General features: G+C 42.3%; 1 protein-coding gene across 1 annotated transcript in view; it reads left to right on the top strand.

Moving 5' to 3' along the window:
- The window catches only part of LOC146560524 (uncharacterized), a 72,965-nt gene that overhangs the window by 20,219 nt on the left and 27,971 nt on the right, over window positions 1–24,775 (top strand). Inside the window, exons 12-28 of the mRNA XM_085295870.1 lie at window positions 2,043–2,132; window positions 2,379–2,420; window positions 2,514–2,531; window positions 2,835–2,861; window positions 3,253–3,288; window positions 4,162–4,188; window positions 8,213–8,299; window positions 8,550–8,585; window positions 8,663–8,716; window positions 8,808–8,831; window positions 8,902–8,955; window positions 10,519–10,563; window positions 10,747–10,881; window positions 14,366–14,407; window positions 14,500–14,541; window positions 19,078–19,104; window positions 19,246–19,332. Coding sequence (XP_085151996.1) covers window positions 2,043–2,132; window positions 2,379–2,420; window positions 2,514–2,531; window positions 2,835–2,861; window positions 3,253–3,288; window positions 4,162–4,188; window positions 8,213–8,299; window positions 8,550–8,585; window positions 8,663–8,716; window positions 8,808–8,831; window positions 8,902–8,955; window positions 10,519–10,563; window positions 10,747–10,881; window positions 14,366–14,407; window positions 14,500–14,541; window positions 19,078–19,104; window positions 19,246–19,332 — 873 coding nt within the window. The remainder of the gene's footprint in view (window positions 1–2,042; window positions 2,133–2,378; window positions 2,421–2,513; window positions 2,532–2,834; window positions 2,862–3,252; window positions 3,289–4,161; window positions 4,189–8,212; window positions 8,300–8,549; window positions 8,586–8,662; window positions 8,717–8,807; window positions 8,832–8,901; window positions 8,956–10,518; window positions 10,564–10,746; window positions 10,882–14,365; window positions 14,408–14,499; window positions 14,542–19,077; window positions 19,105–19,245; window positions 19,333–24,775) is intronic.

Genomic DNA, 24,775 nt, shown 5'->3' with positions numbered 1-24,775 from the left:
ATGCTTTTTTTAAAAACTCCAAGTACTCTTTGCTACAAGCCACAGTCACACATTCAGTCAAGTTTTATTTTGTCAACGTAAGATATCAAAAATCCTTTAAGGAGCCTTAAATTTCCACTTGTCAGCATGTTCATTGTTTGTCCTTTAGTTTTGCATTTCTGATACTTTTTCATTTTTATGCATCTCAACATAAAGACAAATATTCCCCACAGGAAAGACCATTTTTATCTGATTCATTCTTAATATTAGCAGCAGGTGACTTATATCCATCTAAAGCTGTTCTCAGTTGTGGTGGATCACTGTAATGGTTGGAGACAAAGCAGCAGACTTGCCTACTTTTACTCTTCCCTCACCTTTGCTTATAATCTGCTGTATGTATTTCCATAGAACTTCTAAGTGATCTTCTGAATAAAGAGCGTGATTGGTTACATAGCAAAACAGGCATCGTCTAACTGAAGTCAATCAAATGTAACATTGGATACGTGTTAAGACAGAGAAGACTGGCCAGGAATTATTTTGGGTTTACTTTATTGATAAAGGTGCTTTCGCTTTAGTGGCATCATAAAGTTTGTGGAAATATGTACGCTTTGTAAAAAGTAGGCACGTTTCATGCACTTGGGAAAACAAAGCTCTCATCACAGGTTTACTTGTACTGACCTTTTATCTGATCGCACTGGTCATCTCAACAGAAGCGACGTATTGTACAGCCCTGTGTTGGACAGTTGGCCACAGTAAGTCTGAATATGTACTGTAACTCTACTGCTGTACTCTCTTTGTGGCAAGACAGGCTCCTTCCTCTGCTCCACTGCAATCTACGGGCCTGAGTAACAGTTAATGGGGATGCTGATTCACAACAAATCCTGCACAGCAAACAGAAAGGCTCTCTGCTGGCATCTAAGAAGCAAAACAAAATTCAGCATATAATTTAGAGCATATCAGTGCATGGACCATCCCCTTTGCAGCTTCAGGCCTATAGTTTGCTTTACTGGGGCCTCTTTTTTAGATTTCCTTTCTTCAGCCTTATTTCCTTTTTTCTAATTTGACTTCCCATTTCCTTTCACCCTCATTTCTTTTTCCCTCTACATCCCTCCCCCTCTATCCGTCTTTCTCCTCTTCTACGCTGTTTCCTTTCTTTGGCCTCCTGGTGACATTTGCCCTGTGACCTTTTTGCATCGCTGGCCACCTGTGCTTTGTGACTTCCCCCCCAGCAGATGTTGCCCATCACCGTGCGCAACATGCCCTCAATAAGCCCTCTAATATTAAAACGCCTCAAGGTACAATTGTGTATGTCCCCTGCTTGCCATCCAACTTCTCTTCCTTCCCACAGCTTCTCTCTGCTGCCGTGTGTGTGTGTGTGTGTGTGTGTGTATATATGTATATGTGTATATATATGTATATATATGAAGGTGTGCATAAAGCTGGACAACAATGGTACAAAAATTGTGTTGTATAGCTTGTGTAGCATTGAATTAAGATAAGATGATGGTTAATTAAATGTCTCTGTATGATGGTCTCTAGAGTCACAAGTAAAATGTTGTTCTTGAAGGTTTTCATATTTTACACCAGCCTCAATCATGTGATTGGTTTTCAGAGCTTTTGGATACTTGGGGTTTTTTGACCTCATTGACAGGGAGGGCATTCACATCATTGAATAAGAAAGGCACTCTTTCTATTCACTGTCTTCTTGATCCACACTGGTAACTGTGGACAGCAGTCCAGAAAATGAAACCTCTGTGATTGTGTTATTGCTAAATGACTCTTTGGTCACTTTTGGAGCATCTATTGACCATATGCTTGCATATCCTGTCAGCTGAGGGTCACAGGTCAAGCATGTAGAAACTGGGTATTAATTGAAAAAAGTCATTGTTCTCCAGCATAATAACTGCTCGCCCTGTTCCTTAGCTTACCTTGCTCTCTCCAACACCACAGCACTTGCTCCCCACCCTTTATTGAATTGATTGCAGTGTAGTGTGAGGTTGTTTGGACATGGCTGGTGTGGCTCACTGTAGAATGACAGGTTTTAACTCAAACTCTCTTAGCAGGGCGAGCCTGGAATACAGGGGCCTGCAGGACCTCCGGGGCCACCCGGTCCACCGGGAACACCGGGATCGGATGGGGCCAATGGCCCACCGGTGAGTCTTAATCTGAGTTTACCTCTTTATATATCCTCTGGTGTCACGCACCATGGTGTCAAATTTAAATTTAACAGACTTTTCCATCTCAGACAAGATTTAAGAGACTCACTAGTATAAAGGTTCACTTTATATGAATGTATTTACTGTTATGCTCTCACTAGAGGGAGGGGCATAATGTCATTGTTCACAAGATTATGACATGGCTCGTATAGTCTTTGTAAAACAAAGTTTTATGTCACACAGGGTAAACCTGGAGAGCCAGGCAAACCTGGAAAAGACCCAAGGGTAAGCATTAGTGTTGTGACTCGTCATGTTTTTCTAGAGCCTTCACATTATTAATTCATGCAACATTAACGTTCTTCTTCCTTCTTTATGCAGCTCTTGCCTGGACTAAAGGTGAAAAAACATTCTTTCTAATACAAAGTGCAAAATAAAAACAGCATAGCATCACTGTAGCCCGCCGTGATGAATTTAGAGTTGTAGGAGTCAAACAGGCCACATGACACCAAGTCAGAAAGTTTTCAGTGTGCCTGATGCAAACGCTCCACGTGATGCATTAATTGTTATGGATTGTTTGAAAGCAGGAATGTGAACTGTGAGCTCAGATGTGACGCAGAGATGTGAAATGCTTACTGCGGTAAATCAAAGCTGAATGTATAGATGCTTTATACATATACACTTATTGTTTTATGTCTTCAGGGTGAGCCAGGTGTGCCAGGACAAAAGGTGAGCTCCCTTCTGTGTTTTACATTTAAAAAGTATTATTTCAACTATGCTATATTCCAGTAGACACATTTTTCCTTATGAACGGAAAGAAATGACCACTTATTTACTAATGATGGACGTATGTATCATGTAGCTTTGAATACCTGCGTACGATCAAAGCAGAAAGATTAAGGAAGTAGTATTTTATTTATTTTTATTTTAGTATTTTATTTATTTTTATGTTCATAATGAACTCTTATATTTTTACTTTAAAAGGGAAATAAAGAAATAGGGCTCAGTTTTAATAGGTTTCGAGACACCACTTTGATCATCTGTTGGCTGTTACTGTGCTTTCAGTGTTTATTAGTGTTATTATTTTGGTGTTTGTATGTGTGTCTGTTTGTCTCCACAGGGGGATCGAGGTGATGTTGGCCCAGCAGGCCCAAAGGTATTTACCTTCTGCTTTATGTTTGACCCAAAGCATCAGGAGAAACTCTCCAACACACTCTAAGCTTTTAAGATCATCCTCTAAGGTTTGAGGACAGTTTGCAGGATACAGTAGCTTGCTCCAAGAGATCTAATCTCCTGATGACAAGTGCCTTTAAACCCTATCACTGGTGACAATATTACTATTTATTTATTTATACTGTTTATTATTTACGGTTGCGGATGCTGTGTTTTTCCTTGCTAGTCTTTTCTCTCTCTCTTTCCTTCTGTTAACTCTCTTCCCATTTTCTCTTTCTTTCTCTTTCCTGTCCTCCGGTCCTGTCCGTTCTCAGTGTAATAACTCAAAATGAAAAAAATAAATAATAATGATAATAAAGGTCCAATAAAATATGTCAATCAAGTGGACCAGTAAAGCTGTACTGGTTTACATGGGAAAATAAATCCTTCAGACTGTCCTTGTCCTTCACACAATGATTCTGATTGCTCTAATGTGGACAGGACATACAAAAAACAACAAAGACAATATTATTATTAGTTTGTGTCTTTGTCCAAACTGTATAATTGAATAAACAGTTGTAGATTTTAATGTCTCTGCCATCTGGATATGAACAGTTATAGCAACGAATTCACAGTATAAATCTATAAGATGTGATTTTGCCCAAGAGCTCAAATGTTGGCACTTGTGAAAATAAGCTGCTGCTCTCCTTCTGTGCAGATTATTGTAAATGTTCCATCTTATCTGTTTTCTGCCATGAGCCCATCAGCTCACTGACATGAAACATTACTCACTGAAAGGACTACAAAATATCGTGTGCGCCATCTAGTGGAGAGTATAATTATTGTTAAATTTACAGCATTGTTATCTGCTTCACAGGGAGTTGGGGGAGACCAAGGAAATAAGGTAAGAGGAAGTAAAATAAGGCACCTTTTGTTTTTTCTGAACTACTCACTTTAGTAAAGTAAAGCTGAGTTCAAAGCTGAAGAGCCCGACACAGACTTCTCTTCATAGTTTCTGGCCTTAATTCCACGAGAGGATTTAATTCAGTTCCATAGTTTAAGCAGCTAACAAGAGGAGGCTGTAGCTCTACTTCTGTCAGCTCCCCGTCTCCCTGTGGTCTGTTTCCCCTTGGATGAAGTGGACTGTCTGCTTGCTTGAGCTAATGTTTCCATGCACTGTGTGGGGAGGTGAAAGAGTGAGGGCGTTCCCAGAGAGAGCCGAGAGAATGAAAAATAAAAGCCAAGCAGGGAGCTTGTGTGTGTGGCATTTTAAGGATTATTTATTCATGCCAAGATGGCAGATGTCACTGCTGGAGTCTGGGTGATAGGAACATGCTTTAAATGTATGAATCAGTAGAAACAGGCTTCAAATCCTTCTGCTGTCTGTCTCTGAACACAGGAAACTGGAACTTACCTGGATGCACTTATGTCTTAGATGCTTGTCATGTCTTAGAGGCTTTACCACAGAATAATTAAATATGAAGACATTTATTGTCTTGTTTTTCTACATGGTGGACTCTGCTTCCTCTGTCAGCACTGCAGCAGTCCCAGCAGACCTGGGCTCACAGTACATCTCTGTACTGGCCACATTAGGATGGCAGGGTATGTTTTCTCCATTAGGGGCCTCAGACAGATGGTGGCAGGAGGAAGGTTAAACTTGTATAGCATTTTGTATCCACAGGGAGCAGCAATCTGTGAAGGCTTTTACTCTTTAATAAAGAGAAAGTGATTTCACAGGCTGAACCTTCAGTGCCCAGAAATAGTTGCACAAGGAAGAATAATCTATGAACTTAGGGGAAATTGGTCCTATAATCTCAGAGAAAACTCCTGAAACTCCCAGCAGGAAGCTCAGGTCTAATGACACACAGGGAACAGACACATCCAACACCTCCATCAGTCATTGTTGCAAAATACTAACATAGGTGGTGTTTCTGAAAGCAGCTCTTATTAAAATTGTCTGTTCTGCTCCCATATTTTAAATACAATAGCAGTAAGATACTGGATTTCATGACCAGGAGAAGTGTGTGCCCACATTTCCTTCACTGCAAATGAGGAGGAACAATTAAATAGCCGGAGGAAATGATGAAGAATAAGATAAGAATAAGCAGGAGGGAGATAGACATTATTTCACACAAGTCATTCTGTTATCCAATCCAATGTCTGACTTTATGAAGACATTTTAGTTGCTTAGTTGAACTTTACACATTGTTGACGGTTCATCTGCTCATGATTCGCAGCAGGAAGGACTTGCAAAGGATAGAAACGGACTAGAGGTGGCTAGAACAATAGTAAAGTAAACTGTGCAAATCTAATTGAAAAGACATTTAAAAGTTGCTAGAATACGAGGTATTCAGTGTGACATGGTGACTGCACATCTACTTTCATGTCCTGTTTATAAGATTGGGGGAAACCTGCAGTCAGCTGAGACTGAAGACGTCACCTGGATGATGACAAAACGTTTCTCCCACAAAACGCTAAGTCCAGATGAACAGAATCAACTTTTGGAGATGCACATATGCTGTTAGAATATCTTTCAGATGAAACTTTTCAGTGGCGTTTTTCTTGTTTCTGTGTCTCTGTGACACATTGAATAGGTGTTGAAGCAGATACTGTCACTCGTTGGTGCACACATGGAATTTGTAAGCGGTTATGGAAACTCTAGCAGTAGGTGTATCTCCTTGTGCTTCTTGACTGTCAGGACACTGGGCTGCAACACAAACACAATGAAAGCAATACTGCAGTGTCATCACTGGCTGATTACGGTCTCTTCAGTGTAAGAGTTGCCGATAGGTCTTAAAGGTATCCGTATGTGTAATTTGTTTTTGTAATGGAAACTTTGTCAGTGCACATATATCTACACACACTGTAGGTCACAGTAAAAAGAAGTGTTAAAATGCAAACTTTGTGAACATTGGACAAACCTTTGAGTTTACTAATGGGACACTTTGGGATCATCTCAAGTGAACTCTTGTGTTTTGAACCACCACATCCCAGGTTGTCCTGTAAAAGTCCAGCAGCCATTTCTAGAGGAACTCTGCTCATTGTACCTTCTCAGGCAGAGCGATCTTTGCTGGGCTTTTTTGACCAGTCTGGAGGTGCTGAAGGTCCATGTCATATCACTGTAAGAACAAGAAGCACTCGGAGAGCACAACCTCCATTACAGCAGCAATTAGTCAATGAAATTTTAAAAAGTTATTAGATCTTTAAAACAGCTAAACACAGGCATTGCATTTTCTGCAGAAGACTCATATCTGCACAGCTGAAGTGTTTCAGTCCAACTTTGACTCAAGATCAAGAGGGGCAGCGATCATGATTAGCAACAGTAAACAATTTACGGTTTATAATGTAAAGGCTGATTCAACTGGGTGATATGTGATTGTGGCTGGAAAACGATGCTTCTTTGCACCTAACTAAGACCTTGGAAGACAACCTCGATCAGTTCCATCCTCTGGTCAGACCACATCTGAACCCCCTTCACTTCACTTACCAGCCCCACTCAGAGTTGTGGAGCTGATCAACCTTATCTACATTTTCATGTTTTTTTTACATTTTCATCAATTTTCATCAGGCCGACCCTGCTGGTTAAAAAGCTGACCGTGGTTATCAGCCTGCTTCCTTGGGGGTTGTGGTCCAAGGTGACTTGGGCCTCTTTGTCATGGGGAGGGGAGGGGGTTCTTGGGCACTTTGGCCAATCTCGGGTCACGCTGACATGGTCAGCCTCCGGCAGGTTGGGCTGCCCCTTGCCTCTGATTCTCTGGGGCTCGTGTCTTTTGGCTGTGAGGGCTCAGTTGGGGGCCTTCATTCTTCTTCTGGGGTGCAAACAGTTCTTATAGATATGTGGCCTTGGGTCTTGAGTACTTTGGGGAGCTGTAGATGGCCCAGGTCTCCTACGTCTTTCTCTACCTCCTTCTGGCCCCTGGGGTGCACCCTTGTCATGTCTCATCCTCATTACCAAGGATATGTCGTGATGAACACTCACAGACACTTTCTGAAAGTTTTGTTAACATGATAACTCGAGAACTAGGCAGCGTAGGATTTTTACATTCAAACTGTAGGTGCATCCACTAAAACTCTCAGATGAGTTTGAATCCCTGTGACACCTTTTCTGAACATCACCTAGAATCTACCACGAGGCGGCCACTATTGTTTTTTTCACTCTTTGTGGTTCATAGTGGTTTTGTTTATTTATGGTGGTTTTGTCATCTTTCTGTCATCATAGCTTGTTAGTAACTCACCCATTTCAGTGTGTCAGTGAATATATCCGTTCCAAGATGGCTGTCTTTCCATGCTGCTGGATTTTGCTCCCTCTTTGACAGAATGTGTAGTCTTAATGATTGTTTTCATGAAACTGGCTAATTCTACCAATCATTTCTATCAACCTTCATATTGCCACTATTTGTTCAATTCATGAAACAGTAAATGTTTAACTGTTAGAAGCCACGGACAGAACGGTTAGACAACAATGGTAAATGGCCTGTATTTATATAGCGCTTTACTAGTCCCTAAGGACCCCAAAGCGTTTTACATATCCAGTCATCCACACATTCACACACTGGTGATGGCAAGCTACATTGTAGCCACAGCCACCCTGGGGCGCACTGACAGAGGCGAGGCTGCCGGACACTGGCGCCACCGGGCTCTCTGACCACCACCAGTAGGCAACGGGTGAAGTGTCTTGCCCAAGGACACAACGAACCGAGACTGTCCAAGCCGGGGCTCGAACCGGCAACCTTCCGATTACAAGGTGAACTCCCAACTCTTGAGCCACGATCGCCCCCAGGGCCACTTACCAGCTTACTATGTATTTATTTGCTCTGGAACTGCTGACAGTATTCTTCAGAGGACTGATTATTCTTGATTTTCATGGAGATAAAATTGGAGATAACAGTGTATGCCATTGGTTAAGACCTTTTCTATATGTATGACAGGGAGAGAAAGGAGAGCTGAACACTGGAGCCCCGGGAATTAAAGGAGAGCCTGGTTCACCAGGACTGCCGGGACTAAGAGGACCCAGAGTGAGTGAAATACAATGCCATGAAACAGCAATGCAATTATTACTTAAAAAATGCTTAAGTAACTCTAACTCTGTGAAGTTACTGCATAATATTAGAATATTTTTATTATAGGGTGACAAAGGATCCCAGGGAGAAAAAGGAGGATAAGAGCACTAGAAATAAATTTTGAAAGGGCCTTTATTCAGAAAAATATGAATCCTATAGCATATTTATGCCTAACCAAAGTCTTATGTCTTACATCAACTAATAGGGGGAAGCAGGTATTCAAGGCCCAGCTGGCCCAAGGGTAAGTTCTGGATGAAATAAAAGTTTTTATTAACATGTGTCCACTGAATTGACAAATGGCACATCTGCACCTTCTAGGGTCTGCCAGGCCCGACTGGGGAGCCAGGAAGGGCTGAAATCCAGTATGAAAATGTATGTCGCTTCATATGAGTTTCACTTTCTCATCTACAAAGAAAGTAACACATTAAATAAAGCATTAGTAACATTTAATATTTCTTCACAGGATATCCGCAACATCCCCCTGATGGTGAGTATTTTCGAGATTGTATTGCACAAAATGCAAACATATCTCATGACTGAATCTCTCATCCTTATAGGGCCCTCCTGGATTACCTGGACCTCCAGGGACACCTGGAATCCCTGGAGCCAAGGTAGGAGAGTATTTTAGAATAACACAATGCCAGATGATGCTTGCACGCAGTATAACTAAACATGCATACTTTTGTCATCATTCACAATGAATATATGGTAATGTGCATATTTTACACTCCCCTATGGTTTCAGTTTTTTGTTCTGTGGTCTACACAGGCTGGGGTTTGGTGATAAATTATTTTTCTCTGCTTGTCCATCAGGTGGATAACTAAAAATCTTGTGTAGTAAATTTGACATTGGCAATGACAATTTATTAATGTGCTACATTATTGTGTTACTGTGTGAGAATGTTGCAAGACATTTTTATTAGTGACCATAAATGTCTTTTATTTGATCTATCTTCTAGCCTTGACACTCTGCCCTCTGTTCATGCATAGCACTCACAACTTATTACTGACTCTGTGGTGGAAGAATCTGTAGAATTGTTTGCTAATAATCTGGCTGAGACTGATGGTATAAAACTGGGTGCAGCTTCCTTCATTTCAGATTGTACCGGCCAAAGTGGCATCTCTCAAATCTCCTCCTCGGATCACTGAATCTATCCGCAGTTTTAGGTGACGTTGCTGTAGAGCTGAGCAGCTGTGGAAAGCCAGAAAACTTGAGGCACATAAGGGTTATTAAAAGGAAAAAATTCCTTTTAATAAAAAATTAAATGATAAAAAATGTGAGAGTAGGAAAAAGAGATCCTAAGGTTTTCTTTGATACACAGAATAGCATTGTTTGTCTCCAGTCTTTTCAGATAAGGATTGTAACAACTTTTTAACATTTTTCCAAGAATTGGATAAATTGGACCGTCTTAACACAATTAATGGCTGGATGGCAAACAATTTTCTGCAGCTTAATACAGACAACAGAGCATTAAGGCCCAAATCAGACAACGTTTGGTGTCTTTCTCATCCACTGTAAAAGCTGCTGCTCGGACACTTGGGTTCATCTTTGACTTTTGATGCCAAAATCAAGTCTGCAAGCCGTTGTTTCTTTCTTCACATAAGAAATATCACTAAACTTAGGACTTTTGTCTCTAGAGGTGAATTGGAGATGTTTGTTCATGCCTTCATCTCCTCCAGATTAGACTATTGTTATTAGGACATGTGACATGTAAATGGACTCCTTCTTATATAGCCCTTCCCTATTCTACCTGAGCACTGACAATGCCTCATTCACCCACTCATACAAGCAGTTTTTTCCTATTCTGTTTCTACATAACTGCTAACATTCACACACATTCATACTCCAGTTGAGGTTAGTATCCTGCCCAAGGATATTTGACATGCAGACTGGAAATGAACCACCAAACTTCCAATCAGCAGATGACCTGCTCTACCTGCAGCCAACCCAATGCGACATTTTACATAATAGCATGAATGTCTAGTCTGGTATTGCTTAAAAATGTTGATTTGCAGATAGAGCTGCAAGAGTCTGCATTAAAACAAACAAACAGGCTGTGTTAAAAGAGGTTTCTCTTTCAGTCATAATGACATTGGTGTGGATGTGCAGTTATTGTAAACGAAGACAATTGTCTGGTTTGCCTAGTTGGTAATGCGACCTTGGTTTGTCCTTAGGGTGAAGTTGGTCTACCAGGTCCACCAGGACTGGATGGAGAGAAGGTAATATTATGTTGTCTCCATGTTATTACTCAGGTCTGATTTTATGAGGTTCCTAAAATCCAAGAGTGTGGGTGATAATTACACTTAACCATCACTGATTTGATATAACACACATTTAATTCATGCAGATTTCTGTTGTTTACATTTAATAAAGTGGAGCAACTTATGATCCTCTATTTTCAGGGACCTCGAGGGAAGCCTGGAGAACCTGGTCTCCTGGGCCCGGCAGGTCCTGAAGGTCCCAGAGGAGAGGGAGGTGTCATGGGCTTTCCAGGACCCAAAGGCACCAAGGGTGACATGGGTCCATCTGGATCACCTGTAAGTGACTACGTTAACCACACAACTGTCTTTGAAGTTCCACATTATCACTGTTCCACATCGTTGTCATCCAGAGGGTACATCTTGGTCTTTCTCGCTACACTCTTATCTAATTAAAGACTTGGAAGAGACCCCGAGAGTGTCAAAGACTGTAAGTTGGAGTTCTGTGCAAGAAATTAACTGATGCATTTGCTATATTTGGTGGATCAGGACATCTTATTTTAAAATTTCTTCTAACAAATTTATTGGGGGAAAAATACAGATTGTTTGGAATCTGTCAATGCTGGGACATATTTTTAATATTTGTGCATGTTTGAAGTAGATCTTTCAAAAAATATTTATTTGTTAAAAACTATTTACTGAACTTGGAGGATAGAAATAATGTCTCTATCCTATAGTGTTAGAATCAATCTGATATCAGAACAAATATTTGGATTGATCAGCCCACCTTTAGCAAACCATCTCAACCTCGCCCACCCCGAATGCACTTCTATGCAGTTTTCTGTGAAATGCTGTTGCGTATTTTAAAATCTCAGTTTCCCTTTTCTTCCATCCTCATGTTTGCATTCACAACATGTTCTTCTTTGTTAGTATTGAGTGAAGTCTTGGCAGACGATAGAGGCGATACTGCCCCCATCGCTTCCTGAAGCTTATTGCAGTTACAAAAACACATTTACGTGATGTTAGTATATGACCTGTCAATGATAAAATTGTCCATCAACAAATTTTTATAGTCAATGACATTATGATTATGCCGATGAATTGTTGCAGCAGTAATTAGGTGCATTATATATTTATGAATTTAATATGCTTAGAAACCTTGTAGATCTTCACTACTTGGGTGAGATTTGCTGTATAAGACTCGGGTTATGCAACAGATGTCTGACAGTAAGACATACAAAATGTAAAACAAAGTAGGCACCAGGCCCCATGCACTGTTGGACGGACCAATCGGAGTCTGCGCTGCGGGACTGTTTTGATCACGCGGACTGGGAAATGTTTCACGTGGCCGCCAGAGACATTGATGAGTACACAGACTCAGTCTGTGGATTTATCAGGAAATGCGTGGAAGATGTCGTCCCATCCAGAACAGTTAAATCCTTCCCAAATCAAAAACCCTGGATTAACGGAGATGTTCGCGCGGCACGGAACACCGCCTTTGCCTCCGCGAACACATCGGACTACAAACACGCACATTACCAACTCCGGAAGACGATCAAAGCAGCCAAACGTGAGTACAGGGTGGAGCAACAGTTTGACAACCCTCGGAGTATGTGGCAGGGACTAAACACGATCACAGACTTTAGAGGGAAAACCAGCACACCGCAGACCACGGCCTCTCTGTGTGAGGATCTAAACGTATTCTACGCTAGATTCGACACAGCGAACACCATGAGACCGGACAGTGTGCGTACCGCGGATGACGTCAGTGCGCACACTGTGTCTGAGGAGGATGTGCGGAGGTGCTTCAGGAAGGTGAACGCACGCAAAGCTACTGGTCCGGACGGGATTCCCGGCCGCGTCCTCAAGTCATGCGCGGCTCAGCTGGCTGGAGTGTTCACGCACATCTTCAACCTTTCCCTCTCTCTGTCTGTAGTCCCAGCCTGCTTCAAAATGGCCACCATCGTCCCTGTACCCAAATCCTCCACCATCTCCTCATTGAACGACTGGCGACCTGTAGCCCTGACCCCCATCGTAAGCAAATGCTTCGAGAAGCTGGTCAGGGACTTCATCTGCTCTGCACTACCCGACTCACTGGACCCTCTACAGTTCGCATACTGCCACAACAGGTCCACTGATGATGCCATAGCCCTGACACTACACACTGCCCTGTCACACCTGGAGAAGAGAGACACGTATGTGAGAATGCTGTTTGTAGATTACAGCTCAGCATTCAATACCATCGTTCCCTCGAAGCTGGACAGGAAACTGCAGGATCTAGGACTGAGCAGCTCCCTCTGCAGCTGGATCCTTAGCTTCCTGTCTGACAGACGCCAAGTGGTCAGACTGGGCAGCATCACCTCATCCCCCATCACACTGAACACTGGTGCTCCACAGGGGTGTGTACTGAGCCCTCTCCTGTACTCACTCTACACCTACGACTGCACAGCCACTAACAACTCCAACATCATTGTGAAGTTTGCGGACGACACTACAGTGGTGGGTCTTATCACCAACGGTGATGAGACGGCTTACAGGGAGGAGGTCAGCGCCCTGACCCACTGGTGTCAAGACAACCATCTCACCCTCAACGTCGCAAAGACAAAGGAGTTGATAGTGGACTTCCGGAGGTGCAGAGAAGTACACACCCCCATCACCATCAACGGCGCTGCTGTGGAGAGAGTGAGCAGCTTCCGGTTCCTTGGTGTACATCTGGCTGAGGATCTTACGTGGTCAGTACACACAAACAAAACAGTGAAGAAGGCCCAGCAGCGCCTCTTCTTTCTCAGGAGACTGAAAAGATTCGGCATGAGCCCCCGCATCCTCAGGACCTTCTATCACTGTGCCATTGAGAGCATCCTCACTGGATGCATCACCACCTGGTATGGCAACAGCACCGCCTACAACTGCAAAGCTCTCCAGCGAGTAGTGCGGTGCTCTGAACGGATAATTGGAGGTGAGCTTCCCTCCCTCCAAGACATCTACAGGAAGCGGTGCCTGAGGAAAGCGGGGAGGATCATCAAGGACTCCAGTCACCCCAGCCATAAACTGTTCAGACTACTTCCATCAGGAAGGAGGTTCTGCAGCATCCGGTCCCGTATCAGCAGACTGAGAGACAGCTTCTTCCACCAGGCCATCAGACTGCTGAACACGTCATAGACACCTCAGCTTCACTACTAGAACTTCAACATTATGCACTCCACACTGTATATAAATGCCACTTGTTTTGCACATATTCAACTCTGTATATTTTATATATTTTATTATTATTATTATTATTTTTTTTTTTACTATTTAATTTGTAAAAATATGTATACACACACACACACACACACACACACATGTAGGAAAATATTTAGTATACACATCCAGAAATGCATACACTATTATATATTGTACATATATTTATTAGTTTCAGGTTGGCCATTCTTGTATTTTGCTCGTTTGTGTTGTTGTGTTTGCACATCTCTGTTGCTTGTGGGGCTCGCACACAAGAATTTCACTCGCATGTGCTGTGCCAGTGTGCCTGCACATGTGATGTGACAATAAAAGTGATTTGATTTGATAACTATGTGACCTTATAGTACACTGAAATGTTCCCCTAACAAATGGTTCCTGTGTACGATGCTATGCAGTGTTGCCTCTCAAGCTGCAAGAGATGGCTGGTTAGATGGCTGTGAGGTAGTGAAATGCTGTGCTCCAAGTGCTGTATCAAATCGCACAAGTGTAGTATGAAATCACAGATGTCCTGTAATAGTTTTGTAAAATATGGAAATATATCACGAACCCTTTGTCCCTGTGTCTTTCCCACATATTGTTACAGGGTCCAAAAGGTGAACCTGGAGATGGAGGAAGGTTAGAATCGGTAAGGATTATTTATAAACTGAGTTTTATAATTTTCTGCTTGTCAGTGCCTTATAAGCACTACTTTTAAAACTGTGTATACCCTGCCTTTAGATCTATGGTCCTCCAGGACCCCCAGGACCAGCTGGCCCAGCAGTAAGTCAGATATGCCGCGTAACTCTTATCTTTAAAAACAAAAGTAATGCATAACTGTAAAGGTGTTTCATGTGACACACTAACCATGTTTTTAAATGATAAATAGGATGCTTACCTCCTGTCCTTATTGTCTTTATACCCAGTTTGAGCACTAAAAGCATGTTTTTCGTTCACCCAATCACACACACATTCACACAGTGCTTATCTATGTCTAAGCCATTTATTTAGCATTTACATGCACATTCACATGGATACACTGTGGACAAATTGGGGTTCAGTATTTTACCCAAGAATACTGTGAAAGATAACTCAAAGAGCCGGGGATTGAGTAGCAAACTTCCTCTACAACCTCAGTATGATCTAATGAGCCTTCTAATACGGTCAAATACATAAACAAGCAATACCATCAAAACCACCTGCTAAATATTGATGATTGGTGTAAAGTTTGGGACGAAGTTGGAGCCACAGACTGGAGCATTACTGCAGGGCCTCAAACAGTGCCCTGTGGTTTGAAATCTAAACTCCCCAAATTCCACCAACATGTTAAGTGTCCTACCAGGGGGGACAGGAAGCTGGGCCCCTGTACATGGTCTTACGTTTATGTTGCCCTGTGGTCAGTCAGGCCCCACACCTGCTTGTAACAAGCTGTACGTGGATGCTACATGTGAAATTAGCATGACTCCCTTTAAACATCAAGTTCAACGTGTGGCTTGAAGGCCAAAACGGCAGATAGTTCCTGTGCTATGGGATGCACTAATCAGCATTTATTTACAGCTGCCAGAAGGGCGTTGAGTATAGCACAAACATGTGAGGACACATCTCTTTACCTGCCTTACAGGCCAAATCGCACTAATCTCCACAACAATCCAGGCTCTCAGAGGTGGCTAATTTAAACTCCAGGAATGGTTAACCTGACGCTGGAAAAACACTCTTTCAACTTTACTGTTTTGACATGACGTTAATGTGACAAATTAGTACTACTGGAACCTTTCTAGTCATACACAGTGAAAGCCCAAGTCAACCAAGCATAAGATTTAGGTGTGGTAGTTTATTTAAGATAGCTATGCGACACTTACCTTTGCTTTAATGATGAACACTTTCTTGTTCTTCAGCTTCCACCAGTGTTGGTCAAGTTACTTGAAAAAAGTAATTAGTTACTAATTACTGATTACTTCTCCAAAAAAAGTAATCCCTTAACATGGCAGTAACACTGTCCATCTCTGGCTTCCACATAGCAATATTATTTACCCATCCAAATTGAAAATAGACGTAGAAGTCCATAGTTTGAAAGGTTGCATCCTGGCATCAGCGTAAGGTCAGTGATTTTCTACAACAGGGGTCGGCAACCCTGGGCACGCGTGCCACATCTGGCATGCGAAGGGTTAACTGATGGCACGACCATAGCTGGACTGGCCATCGGGCATACCAGACATTTGCCTGGTGGGTCGATGGTGATTTTTCGTTTTTATGGGCCGATGTCTTTTTCTTTTTTTTGTAACGGCATAAACAATGAAAGGTGATGGATTGGCCAGATGCTGGTTGATGTGTAAAAATAACTCAGTTGTTTGGTTGTGGCTATGGCGGAGCTCCCACAGAGGCCAGCAGGTGGATGAGGGAAAGGGGAGGCAGGAGGAGGAGAGACCGGAAGTGGCCGCCGGTCCGAGTGTCAGGTGAACTGAACTTCAGGTAAGTTGTTATGACCTGCAGTCTATCTGGGTCAGATATAAACCAAGTTTAGGTGGAGTTTATTTTCGTTATGCTGACATTTTACCGTCAGTTACAATAACTCGTACTGCGTACTAGCTAGCATGACGGAGTTTCTATACAGCTGGATGGGTGCTATGATGTTAGTGAGAGTGAACTTATTTGTAAGGTTAGTTAGTAGAGTTTCCAACTGACCTGTAAAAAACGGAATCGTCCCGCATTCAGAGAAAATATTACGCGTTTCGTATTGAGCTGAAAAGGAACACAGTTTGTACTTCAGCTAGAATGGAAAAAGACACAACGCTGGAGTTATTCTGCATCTTTACGCTGCAGCTGCCTCTTCTCCTCTCATTCTCTCCCCCTCCCTCTCCTGTTGCTACTTCAATCATGAAACTGATCAATGATCAGCTGATCGGCTTTTCTCTCTTGTTTGTTTATCTCCCACTTTGCGCCAGAAACAGGAAACCAGCCGATGTCGCGCTAAACAACAGCAGCACGTTTAAGCTTGATCAGCTGTTGTTAGAATTGATTTAATATTCATTTCTAGTATCAGCTGATGTTTGCTGGAGCAACAGCTGTAAACCTGCTGGTCATGATGGTTTGGATATGTGGTGAGAGGGAAACATGAAGATGAAACCAGGAGATGTCCTTACTGGATCATCAGAGCTGAACAGTGATGGAGAAACAGGTTTACCTTTTAGGTGACATGAATGAGTTGAAGTTATGAACTGTTTCTGAGAGACAAATAACACCAGGATCCTTTTCTAAGTAGCTGACAGCTGGTAACTGTGCAGGGGCGGGTCTAGCAAAGTTTTGCCAGGGGGGCAGGTAGGGCATTAACAGGGAGAGGGGGCACAAAGAAATACTTTTCTTTCTTATTCTCATTTAAAATGTCTCACTTTTAATAAATAATTATCTGAATCTTACAACCAAAGTTTTTATCTGACGTAAAATGTACAGAAATCATACATATACCAACAAGACTGTACATCACTGTCACAACAGCGTCTGTTTTCATTCAAAGGCTTTATGGCTTTAAGACCTGGGGGGCCGGTCTCCAGTCAAAATGCAGATTTTTTGTCCCAGTCCAGCCTTGGGCACGACACGCAGTGAACTAATCTGAGCAGGTGCATTAAAAAATAAATGGCCGGGCCAGCGGTGCACATCGCAAATTAGCTCGCATACACACATTAGTTGTGCCGCTTCTTAATGTCGGTATCTTAGCTAACAACCCCAACTACCAGATCAACTTGTAACTGGCTAAAAGTAACTACCGGTGAGAGGGACGTTGTTAGCTGGCAGTTTTTTCAAGCGATGTTTAAATTTCCACATTCTGACACTTCAAATACTTCAGCAACTGTCCGCTCAGCGCAGCATCAGCACCACGGAAATACACGGATACATCCGAAGACTCGATACTGATCAAACCAGAAAGCTTTAAAGAGCAGCTGGGTTTATCTTGCATTAACTGGCTGGTTTAATGCCAGTTAATGCGACATCGAAATGCAGCTGATTGAACTGAAAAGCTCGACACTGTGGGGTCAGTTTGCAGAAGTTTGCAGAACTATGAACGCAGCTGGAATCCACAGCTGTGCGTGTTCATGGAGCTGCATGTTCACCTGCTGGACGTCACTACCTGACAAGTTTAACTGTCTTCAGAACATTGCAGAGGCCTTATTGACAGTATTTGGCTCTACATGTCTGTGTGAGCAGATTTTCTCTCACATGAGTCCTCAGGTAGCCTCTGAATGCTGGACACTCGGAGACCTGTGTCTCTGAGTGGGAGACCAGAGATCACATTAACATGTGTGTCTCTGTATTAACAAACATGCCATATTGGCTTAGTTTATTTTTCTTATCATTGTTGGGAGGAGACCATAAATAGCATTTGTATTTTCTGTTGTACAGTTCATTTGCTGTTATGGATAAAAAGTCTTTTTTTGTTTCTAAATAGCTGATAACTATTCGCTAATAGCTGCCAACATCTGCGAACAAATATAATTCTGTAAAGTTGATCTATATAGTGAGTAACTGTTCATATAGAGCGTTATTAAATTCATTGCTAATGCAGTCATATGGCACAATGACCTCTGAGGGAATTTATAGGCACTCATCATCAGAAAGGTTGCCGACCCCTGTTCTACAAGATGCACATAGATGTCACTGAACTGGAGCTCTGGGAGAGACATTGGCACTTTTAGGTATTTTAGGTATTTACATAAAGCTGCCAGAGCAAAATATGGATCACAAGTCCCTAAAATTCATTGTTTCTCTTCATATGTTTGTTTTTCGAGTAGTTGCTTGATATAGGCGAGAAAAATACTTTTCCTACAGCACCACCTACTGTCCACTTCTGACCATATTTTGCATGCCAGGGTAGTGAGTCAGTCATGTGACTGAAAACTCTGGATAGGTCTATGCTGCTGGGGACTTCCCATGATGCACTTGGTGTTTCTTCTTCACTCACCTTTATTTCACTCACCATGTCTTTATACATAACTCTGAATTTAATCGTTACTTATTTTAAAGCTTTGACTCTTGTCCTCCATGTACTTTTATCTCGTCCTTTTATCCTGCCGTCCTCCACTCACTCCCTAACCGATTGCAGAAGATGGCCGCTCCTCCCTGAGCCTGGTTCTGCCAGAGGTTTCTTCCTGTTTAAAGGGAGCTTTTCCTTCCTACTGTCGCCATTGGGGTCGTTTGATTGTTCTCTCTGTTTTATTGGAGGGTCATTACCTTTCAATATGAAGCACTTTAGTATGACTGTTGTTGTGAGTGGCAGTATATAAATAAAAGTGAATTGAAATAAATTTCACTGTTTTGTTCCTCTAGGGACCACAAGGACCATCGGGGCCTAAGGTGAGAACAAACTATGATATTACCCACTTTCTACGGTTATTAAATTTGCCTCTAGTTATATGTTGTCAATATCATATCATATCATTGATTTTATGTAGGAAAGTGTAAGGATTGTATTGTATCTCTTACCTTTTAACTCAGGGAGAGCCAGGAATTGGAATCCGAGGAGAAAAGGGAGCAACGGGTCAGAAAGGCGACAAGGGAGACAGAGGCCATCTTGGACTTCCTGTAAGTTCACTGGACATTCTGTCTGTTCATAATAACCAACATTCAAAATACATCTTAGCTGTCTCATATTGAAAATTGATGCAAATGATGTTTGAGTTGATTTGTAATGGGATAATCTGAAAATGAATTTTTGGGTTGTTATTCTTTCACACTGGTTTGCACTCACATTAAAATAATCATCAGTTTTAGGTCAAACTTTTACATCAAACTACCAAAACTCTTGAACCACTGGCATAATCAAAAAAATTCAATGGTTTCTTCAACTCTGTGCTTTTTCAGTGATATCATTACAGTCATTACAGTAATGCCAGGTTGGCCACGACAATCTCTGCAAGCAACACAGAAAACAACAAAAAACAGTTAAAAGAAAACCCTCAAACTGTTAGATAAAAAAACGTCGTCACACTCACTTTCTCTTCTCTCAACCAACTTTTGGCTGCTGTGACCCTATGCCTTGAATTACTGTAATCATCCTAATATCACTGAAATGAGTCACTGCGTTCAGGAACCATTGAAATTCTTACAATTTACCTGCTGGTTCAGGAGTTACAGAAAATACAGATGTTAAAAAAATGTTGCAAAACACCAGAGAAAGGTTCAAAGGCTTCAGAGGGCTGACGACACCATTTCAGTTGCTCTCAGTCACTTATAGATTGAGGAATTGAGTTTTTCACATGATAGCAAGATGTTGTTGCATTATCATTAATCGTGAAATTATTGGCTCTATCAAGGTCCCAAGGATTTGCTTTGTAAGTTGAATTTGGGATTCCTGCTTTTATTTCTCTGATAATAATAAGCTGTAGCTCTTATTTCTTTTTTTATCCTAGTGATTATTTTTAGACAGTGAGATAATGCTGAACTTTAAGTCCTGGTATGATTTTAATACTTTTTATATTTTTAGAACCAGTTTTTTCTTATATTTAAATATTTTTGCTGTCTTTGCCTTAATGCCTTAATTTAGTTTTTCCTTGTCTCTTTTTGTCTTGATGCTAATTATCTTCTGTTTACTTCTTGTTTTATTTTTAAGGCTAGTTTTCTGTTGTCTCATTTTAGATTTCTCTTCTCTTTATCGTCCTTTTTTCCTCTTCCTGTTAGTGATCTGTTAGTTTTTGTTGTTGTTGCCTGTGTTTGAGTCTGATTCTAGAAAGCAGGTTCAGCAAACAGAGTCTAACAACTGACTTTTCAGTTCTAAAATAGGTTAATCATACTTACTTAAATCAACTGTGAGTATGTTCACCTTGAATATGTGTGTGAGTACAAGAAAAAGCCATTTTCAGAGGAGCACCAGTTCCAGGAGTCTCCGTAGTATCGTGTAGTAACTGAGGCTGGACTGAGTCAGTGTGGCCCGGTCCAGCACTTCCATATTAACAAAACAGTAGAAGACAAAAGCGTATTACTTAAAGCTTGAATTTTAACAGATAGAGCTGAACATTTTTATTTCAGCTTTAACTTAACAAGGACAAAATGCAGTTAATAAAAACAGAAGATAAAAATATGGATCAAACATGTACCTGCGTATTAGTCAGACCAACCAACACTGGTTTAAGTGAAGTTCAGTGGAGCCTGCTGAGGTCCTTGGCTTTAACTGAGACATTATAATACAGCGCGTGAAATAAGCATTGAATATAAAGGTGCTATTGACATGAAATTCCCACCAGATTTAGTAGCAACCCATTCAATTGACACATCCAAAACAACTCAAACCATAAATGTTCATAAATTCTGTGTACTAATCAAAAAGGAGTGTTATGGAAGTTTAGTGCATTAAATAAAAGAGGTGACACTGCTCAGTTTCCATTTGAGCGCTTTATTCTTGCAAGAAGGAATTCAGCCAGCACGAGGCAATTGTGGGGTTGTAGTGAGGATACAAACTGACCCTCCATATAAGGGGTCCTCCCCCATTTTTACTACTACTCTTCTGTAAGGCAGAAACACGTCACTTTACACAGGTCACCTACAGTTCAACAGCATATATGAAACAGATAAATTAAACCAGCTAAATTTCTTGTCCAGAGACAGGAAGTAGGACAAGTTGAAGTTTAAAGGGCTGTAAAACCAGATACCACCAGGTGATCCGGGCGTTGGCATCTTTCATGCGGTGAAGCCATTGCAGCAGGGCGTGGTCTGAGCAGAGGGTGTATGAGCGCCCCAGCAGGTAATAACAAAGAGAGTTGACCATCGAGGCGTCAGTCTGGAGGATAAAGGGGGGGAGGGGGGGGAGTCAGGACTGTGAGCAGCTGCTCCCCACATAGCCATTTTTACCTGCACAAACTCCACCTGCCACGACTCCGTCCACTGGACCAGGTCTGAAGCACCCATTCGGGTGAGCTCAATTAAGGGGAAGGTCAGGTCTGCAAACCCAGGCACGAACCAGTGGTAGTACCCTGTCAGCCCCAAGAACTGTCTCACTTCCTTTTTGATCTTGGCAATTGCTGCTGTTTTTTTCCATCTGTGGACACACCTTCCTTCCCCCAAGTGCTACCCTAGATACTGTACCTCCCTCCGTCCAACTGCACACTTCTTTGGGTTGGCCATGAGCCCCACCTGCCTCAGGGACTCCAGGACTGCAGTCACCCGCTGCACATGCTCCGACTAGGTGTCACTATGGATGATAACATCATCCAAGTAGGCGGCAGCATTACAGCGTGCAGCCACAGCACCCAGTCCATGAGGCTCTGGAAGGTGGCCTGGGCTCCAAACAAACCGAACAGAAGGGTGACGAACTGGTACAAACCGTGCGGAGTGGAGAAGGCCGTTTTTTCCTTGGACTCTGCAGATAAGGGAATCTGCCAATAGCCCTTGGCTGAATCCAGTTTTGTGAAAAAGCGGGCCGTGCCCAACCAGACCAGGAGCTCATTGAAACGGGCATGGGGTAAACATCAAAGCGTGACACCTCACTCACTTTGCAATAGTCACACACAGAACGGGATAGACCCATCCTTCTTCATGACCAGAACGACAGGGCTACACCACGCTGTTTGACTCTTCTGTTACTCCCATCCACAGCATCTCAGCCAAATACCTCTGAACAATTTGACTTTTATGTTCAGGTAGCCTGTATGGCAGTGAACGTGCCATCATGCCAGGTTGTGTATGAAAATGGTGCTCGATGAGACTCATATGGCCGAGTGGGGGGGAGAACACATCTGCAACAATCCGCCAACATCCGCTCTCTAGGTCTGTGCGACATGGTTATCACAATGGAGGGAGGCAGGAATGGTGGCATTTGGTACCTCTGGCCCCAGCTCGTCTCTGTCACCAGGCTCACCAGAGAAGCGGCTGCAGTCTCTCTCCATGCTTTGAAGAGGTTGAGGTGATATGCATGGACCCTCCATTGTCCGACCATATCACTTCATAGTCGACATCCCCCACTCGCCGTGGGACCACCAAGGGCCCTTGCTACTTGGCAAGTAATTTTGAGCTGGAGAAGGGAAGCAATACAAGCACTTTATCTCCCTGTTAAAATTGCCTGATTCTAGCCCCTCTGTTGTACAGATGTTAACATCACGCAAATTCTCCCATGACAACCTCCCAAAAGTGTGTTTTGCTCACAAATCCAGAACGTACTGAATCTCATTTTTCATTGGACTCAGACCTTCCTCCAGTTTTCTCTAATAAGGTTGAGCACCCCTTGCAGCTTCCTGAAAATCCCTTGGTGGAAGCCTGGGGCACCTCCCACACTGCAAACAACAGAGGGTCTAACCAGCGATCTCAATTATGTTCATCCTCGTGAATGAGCTTCCGAGTCACGGACTTTAAAGTCTTATTCAGCCGCTCCACCACTCCTTCAGTCTGAGGGTGGTAGACATTCAGGGTGCGAGACATGAACGATGAGCCCTGGTCAGTCAATATCTCTTTCGGGATGCCAACATGGGAGATGATCTGCAACAGCGCCTGCGCAGCGGCACTGCTTCTGGGTATTGCGTTACATAATCCACCTGACTAAATACAAAGTGATAGCTGCGTCACTACGTGGTGACGCAAACTAGAGGAAAAACCTTTTTTCCTGATAGCTCTCTGTTATACTCTTGATCTGCATGGGCCCCCAACCCCTATACAGGAAGTCTGTTTCAGCTCTTGGTCCTATGAGTCTTACCCAATAGGTATGCAGAGGTCAACTGCTAACCCAGATAAGAAGAAAACTGAGTAGCCTTGCAGATCAAATACTGTCAGTCCCATTGGTTTACGGTAGCTCCCCTATTGATCATGGCACTTGTAATTTCTGAGGAAAGGGCCCAAGGGAAGATTATTTTAACAGGCTAGGGTAAACTGTAAAAGCTATTTGCACTGATCAAAATCAGTACTCCGACTTTTACCTTTACTGTCTAACAAAGAGTTAAAAAGTGAAGGTCCACAATTTAGACTTTAATTGCCAGAAAGCAAAAGCAAAGGCAAATAGTAATAATCATAAAACACTTGAACTATATGTAAACTATACGTATCTAATTAACCTGGTCTGAGCTAATGCTGATTTTGTTCTTATCTTTGGTGGGGAGAGCTTGGAGAAAGGATGAGCACAACCTAAAGATCCACTTATCCCCATGTTCTGAGTTGATGGTAATCACCCTACAGGAAAGCAGCTGGGGATTCAGGGGGCGTAAGATGAACCAAACTCCTTCTGAATGAACCATCACAGCAAAATTGAGCAGATGAAAAGCCAAAAAGTACAAAACCAGTTTGCATGTTCACAGTTCAGGCTGTGGCTTTCCACTGTGTGAACTTCTCATCTCATAGAAGACAAAAGGGAAGAACCCCAAATCGCCCCTCACTTTTAAACTGCTCACCCTTTCTCCCCATTCGCCCACTGGACATCACATCTGAAGTGACATCTAACCTCACCCCCGGGGACATCCAATGACATTATTAACGTCTAATCGCCCAATGTCCACCCACACGTTATCATGCTCTCTCTATCGGACTTACAACATTTAAACTTTCAACTTTAAATCAAATCAAATCAAATCAAATCACTTTTATTGTCACATCACATGTGCAGGTACATTGGTACAGCACATGTGAGTGAAATTCTTGTGTGCGAGCTTCACAAGCAACAGAGTTGTGCAAAATACAATAATGTAAACAAGCAAAATACAAGAATGGCTACATCTGAAACGAATAAATATATGTACAATATATAATAGTGTATGCATTTCTGGATGTGTATACTAAATATTTTCTACGTGTGTGTGTGTGTGTGTGTGTGTACACATATTTTACAAATTAAATAGAGTAAACAATAAATAAAATATATAAAATAAATAAAATAAAATATACAGAGTGAGACATGTGCAAAACAGTGGCATTACTGTACAGTATGGAGTGCATAATGTTGAAGTTCCAGTAGTGAAGCTGAGGTGTCTATGACGTGTTCAGCAGTCTGATGGCCTGGTGGAAGAAGCTGTCTCTCAGTCTGCTGGTACGGGACCGGATGCTGCAGAACCTC

The sequence above is a fragment of the Mchenga conophoros genome, linkage group LG13 (genome assembly GCF_057382185.1).
Source record: "Mchenga conophoros isolate Kocher_MC1m ecotype Shallow Benthic linkage group LG13, M_conophoros_male_GT1.1, whole genome shotgun sequence".
NCBI lineage: Eukaryota > Metazoa > Chordata > Actinopteri > Cichliformes > Cichlidae > Mchenga > Mchenga conophoros.
Note: the sequence above shows the minus strand (reverse complement) of the source record. Positions and strands in the feature narration are given on the sequence as shown.